Here is a 6,014-nt window from a genome sequence, read left to right on the forward strand (position 1 = left end):
AAAAAAAAAAATCGTTTAGATTTGGCTATATCAAATTTTGAAAAAAAATCCAAATCCAGACTATACCAAATTTGGAAAAAAAAAATCTAAAAATTTGCAAGTGACGGACATTTTTGATATTTTACACGCTGGGCCTCTAGACTTTTTTCATTTTCGGGCTTCGCTGTTTTTTTATATTTTTGAAAAGATCCCATTTAAAAATGCAATCAATATTTTATTTAAGCAAAGAATAGAATTATTAACAAAAAATTAAAAACAAAAATAGGTATAAAAAAAGATTATTTAAAATTCAAAAAATTGCACTAGATACTCCTTAAACATCAGATACATAAATATTAGGGTTGTTTGAAGCATTGAGTAAATATTTGTATAAAAGATCAATTAAAAAATAAAGTTATCCTACTACTAGTTTTCTGGATTCATAGTTTAGTAATTTTCTTTTTGTATTCGTAAGTCCAGAGGCTAACTTATGTGTACCTCAACTAATTTTATGTAATAACTTGTCTAACCCTAAAAAATATCATTATTACTTAAATGAAAAGCAACTGAGATGATATCATTAGATAGGTTTAAACTATTATTACACGTTAAAGCTTCTGAGTTAAATTGTTGAACATTAACATATAAATTGAGAAATTCTAAACATTTCCAACATGCTGCCACAAGATGAACTACTGAAAAGAAATATAGTTGATTTTTTCTAATAAAATAAAAATTTGTAAAATTCATTTAATGAAATAATAAATCAAACATTAAAATGATTGGATTTCGTTTGGGGTACCCTACCAAAATTTAAATAAAATCTAAAGAAATCAATTTAAAAGAAATAAAAACTAAACAAGGAACCTAAAGTTAAATTCTAGTAAAAATGCCTCTAAATGCGGTAGCTGCTCGGGTCCCATGGTTTGCCTGCCCATCCTTCTTGCCATTAGTCACCTTGTTCTTCCCTTTACTGCTGATTTTTATAAACTCTTTCTTTTCCATTTTTCTGTGCTTTTAAGTTTCATCTGTTTGTTCCATTTCCAAAACAAAAAAATGAAACCAGCACCCAAGGATCTACCTTCCTTCTATGGGGTTCAAGTTTTTAATTATAATGTACTCTGTCAGTTTACATCATTGGTACTTCTAATTCTTTGAGGCAACTGCATACTTACTGTATCTTCGTTCGGGGGATCATATCTTGATCTGTTACTCGGCTCGTTGCTCAGTCTTCGATTATCTACTGTTGTTAGTGCTAAGAGATGACTTATCTCCTTGGTCTTTCTGAAAACTAGATAAGCAATTCCAGATAAATATAGTGCCACGCCTGAAAATCCAAGTATCCCTATGGAGACGACTGCTGCAAGATGGAGATCGTTATGAAGGAGCACGTGGATAAAACGGCTCATGAGGTAGTATATATTGATAGCCATGATGAGCAATCCAATAATCCATGTCAAAACTGTAATCTGCATTTCAAAAATATTTAACGAAGAATGTCAGAAAATTATGATGATCGGCTTGGAGTTTTCAAGAGTGTGAGAACTATTTCATAGCATTCATCAGTTCATCCTTGAGATAAAAACTAAAAGGCTAATCAGCCATTCATTTTTGGTATAATAAAAGAGGTAAAATTACAAAAAGCTTCATATTCAACTCTACAATGAGTACCATTCAAGATGAGAACCACTTCAGCAGCTATTTTTTTCATGATGTTGGTGGGTAATGTACTTTCATATATGGTTTTCTTTGTTTCGTTGATCTAGATTTTAGAAAAGTTTTCAAACTACAAATCGATTACGTACACTAAAAAGAAAAGGGTCACATATTAAGAAAAGTGTTTTTGTTTTTGAAACATGGCTAACAACTTGAACGTTCCTTGAGAAAAAAATGGGAGTCGTGCTATATATCTTACCGCAGTAGAGTTGACATGTGGTCCCATCTTGGCCTTACTGCTTGTAAACTTCAGAAGGGGGACTAGAGCAAAAGGGAGTTCAAATGACAAAATCATCTGCCAAAAAAGAACATTGCAAGGAGTCAAAAATTATTTGGCCTTCAATCTTAAGAGGGTTGGTCAGCACACTACAATTCAACTATGCTAGGAAACTTGGGCCCCCCAGTGAATAAAAATGGTGGATCAACATTCAATCTGAAGCATGTGAAATAAGAAATCAATCCTAGGGTTGTTGACCGGTTAAGGTCTACCGCTTCAACAAACAACGGTGCATGTTTCAAAGTGAATTCTACAACGACTATTTGCTAACTTCTACCTTAATTGAATTTGTTCGATAGCATGTTTAGAACAAAGACAAGAGGTATGGGCAATGCATAGCTGATTGGCAGTTAGTCCTTAATTACACTTGCCGGAAGCATATGGAAACTATATCTCTTACCGACGCAATAATGATCAGCTTCCCAGCCCCAGAAGACCCACCAATGATTGCAACAATCAAACTAGGAACAATTGCTAAGCTCCGAGTTAAAAAGTTTCTGATCCATGGCGTCAGTTTCAAATCGAGAAACCCCTACAAACACGAATGTGTCAAAAAAGGAGCAAAGTTCAAAGAAACACAAGTATGAAGAGGTTACTTGAAATTAAGATTTATGAAGTACCCACAGGTAGCGGTTTTATGACCATGACCATTCAGAAAATTATGAAACCTCTAACATGTTATTACCAATTTATTTCAGAAAATAATGTCTATGGATGAGAGCCAGAATTCAGAAAATTGAAAAGAAGCAGATCTTTAACATGGAAAAAGAACCAGAACAATACCTGCATAACATACTGTCCTGCGTAGGTTCCTGTTATGGTAGAACTCTGCCCCGATGCCAACAAAGCAATAGCAAAAAGTTTTGAACTCCATTTACCCAATACATTCTGAAAAAAGTATAGAAGACTTCTAAATAAAACTGGAGCACCCTTAACTAGAAACAAAATCCCACGAGGTAAACAAAAAGGATACAGGAAAGAGTTGCTAGATCATACATACTCTCAATAAAAATGAAGCTTTATTCAAGTCCAAGTCATTACAGCTCATTTGGTCCTCCTTATTTAGATCTGGGGAATTGCAAACTGCACCACTAACTGAAATGACTGACACATTAATGAGGAAGGCCACCATAAGAGCAAAGCCACTCTCGATCATATAAAATCTGCAAGCTTCCTGTAAAAAAAAAAAAAGTCTAATGTTAGTATGATAGAATGTAGACTTTCAATTTAAATGATGAAGCAGCAACCAAAGCTGATGCATGCTTGCGTGAACCTATGAGATACTAACATATTGGGTAAATTATTAAATAGATTATAACCAAACCTGGATACTTTTAGGCAATAAGGAGAACAAAGGTTAACATTGATGAAGACAAAACATCACCTTGATGCCAGAAAGGGAACGGGGTATTTTCCTAGAGAGCACCAGTGCTGAATGAAGAAAGAGATTGTGTCTGCAGAAGGTAAAAAATTGGACTTAGAATATTGACAAGTATAAGGAATAAAGGTCTATGAATGTTATTAAAGGATATCAACGACATACGGCATAACCATAGCACCAAGAAGTGAAATTGCAAGACCAGTAGCACCACTTCCTTTCAATTGAGGGACAAACAGCCCATAAAAAATTTCTCCAACGTCCGGCTTTGCATAGCCCAGCTCCAGGAAGAAGCAAACCGCAATTGTCAACACAAGAAAGGCAATCAAGAATTCAAGCTTTCTAATCTGCATTTTGGATTGAAACTCAGTCATGGAGAGCATAGCTAAAGTTCAGCTCTAAAATTATGCTATCCCATTGACTATACAAGGATAAACGGGAGAATTATTTGATGCAAGATAAGGAAAATCCCAAAAAAAAAAATCTCAAAATACCCCATATTGCTGCAGTGCAAGAAGTAATAGTGTACTAAGCCCTGTCAGAAGAACGCCACACCAAACAGGAATGCGGAAGAGCATATTCAATGCAAAAGCAGTTCCTATAACTGGAACGAAAAGGAGGAAATATAAGAATGACTTCAACAGTAAACAAGAACTATATAGCAATGGAAATCGTGTAGCAAATACATAATACAATCTGAAAGCTAATATTACAGAGAAAAATAATAATAATAATGATAATTTTATTCTCCTCATGGAAGTCACGATCCTGTGTTTACATATTTTAACTCAGAATGTTAACTACATGTTTAGTCCCTTAAACTTTGAAATTTGTCTTTATTTGATTTATGAATTTTCAAATATGTTTAATAGGTCACTAAATTTTCAATTTTGAGTATAATAGGTTGCTGAACATTCAATTTTTTCTCTAATCGGTCCCAAACATCTTCGGGAACTGAATTTGTAATTTAGCTTAACTGGAAATATGCTTTTGGTATGGTTTGTACACTGATCATAGAAATGTCAAACACTACAGTTGGTCAGTGGACATCTAATCAGCTTAAAATACTATAGCTTTAACAATGCATTCGTATGGGCCTATTAGCAACTACTATAAATGTCCACGCACAAACTTTTCAATTGGATAACTTTTATTCGTACAAATCTCGTTTTAAACGAGCCATCCGACATGAGTACACCGAATGCAAAAGACTAAACATGCAATAATTGTGCTTACTTCTTCTATGACCAAGAGTATATTTCACTCAACGATTAAGTTTCTAATGAATGGAATTACTTCACTTTACCTTCAGGAATATCACACGCAACAATCGCAATTTCAGCAAGGACCCAGAGGATGAAATTTTGCGCCTTAGGGTACTCAGCTTTACAGTGCTCTGCTAAATGTTTTCCTACACATACCATAAAAACAAGAAGACAAAGATGTCAAACAACACTTGAAACTATGAAAATATCACAACTTTGATAAGTCAAAAAAAGAAAAAACCTTATGCAGAAGTCATTTACCAGTGACAACACCTAGATTGGCTGCTAAAGACTGAATGATAAGTGCAGCAAAGGAAGCCACTAATATGATCCAAAGCAACTGTAGGTATTAATTGTCAGGTCCACTAGGAATATAACAAGCAAGTAAATTCTAGTGATATGTGTCAGGACTTACTAGCTTCAACAAGAAAAGATAAATATAAATAAAATAGGAGTCTATTCAAAACGTTCAGTACATTACATAATTGAAAACTTGTAAAAAATTTCTAGTTCTGAAACTTGTCTTGAGTCGATTTATGATTAGGCTGGAGGTTGGAGGGCAGCACCATACATATGTTTATAAACGAAGAGGCCTATGGTGAATGGGTCATGTCAGCTCGCAGTATACTTATTTTATTACTTCCATCCACATAGAAGGGTGTGGGGATAAGAGACTGAAAGATGATAATAAACTTTAGCCTATGACCACAAAATCATGTGTTTGATGATTGTTAAAAGTAAAGCAACTATATCTAAAGGACCAGCCACGTACCCCATACTTGTACTGTGCACCAGATTGTAGATCAGTCTCAACTGGGAATAACCAAACAAAAACAAAATCTTCAGAATCCCATTAACAATGGAATAAAAGAGGCAAACCACTGATCAAAAAGTAGTGTACAAAAGAGATAAACTAGAAATCTTACAATTCCCAGGATCAATATATGCAATAGAAACAAGAAATCCCGGGCCCATGTATGCAAAAAGGTTCTTCCAGCTTTCCTTCTGCACATAACACACAACAGTAGCTCTCAATCAAAAAAATTCTTTCAACACTTTTGTCCATACCAAATAGTCCTTATATAGCTTACACAAGTTGCTTAAACTGTAACATAATCTCATTCAAAATGCAATTTAATGACTAATTATCCTATCATTTGAAAACTCACAAGGATTAACCATCAAAACATTAAAAAGAGACTAAAAGGCCTCACATCAGGAACAATAATCTGATCAGTTTCCGGGTTCTCGATCAACGAAGCATGTGAAAAATTCTCATCCCCAGCCCTCACAAGGAATTGTGGCTGCCCAGAACCAGATCCTCCAGCAGCCATTTTATGGTTGCTCTTATTTTTCCCTTGTTTAGTTAAATCCAAAAAGGTTAGATACTCTAAGTAAA

General features: G+C 34.4%; 1 protein-coding gene across 1 annotated transcript; it reads right to left on the bottom strand.

Moving 5' to 3' along the window:
• Positions 1-694: 694 nt before the first annotated feature.
• On the bottom strand, positions 695-6,014 carry LOC103500288 (metal transporter Nramp6-like). Its single transcript, XM_051083128.1, has 13 exons — positions 5,830-6,014; positions 5,542-5,620; positions 5,388-5,428; positions 4,877-4,955; positions 4,657-4,761; positions 3,845-3,954; positions 3,516-3,697; positions 3,357-3,426; positions 2,973-3,146; positions 2,756-2,860; positions 2,373-2,504; positions 1,895-1,990; positions 695-1,448 (listed from the first exon to the last, which is right to left on the bottom strand). Exons 1-13 carry the CDS (start codon positions 5,947-5,949, stop codon positions 1,104-1,106), a joined length of 1,638 nt encoding a protein of 545 aa, XP_050939085.1. The 5' UTR covers positions 5,950-6,014; the 3' UTR covers positions 695-1,103.

The sequence above is a fragment of the Cucumis melo genome, chromosome 4, assembly GCF_025177605.1.
Source record: "Cucumis melo cultivar AY chromosome 4, USDA_Cmelo_AY_1.0, whole genome shotgun sequence".
Classification (NCBI taxonomy): Eukaryota; Viridiplantae; Streptophyta; class Magnoliopsida; order Cucurbitales; family Cucurbitaceae; genus Cucumis; species Cucumis melo.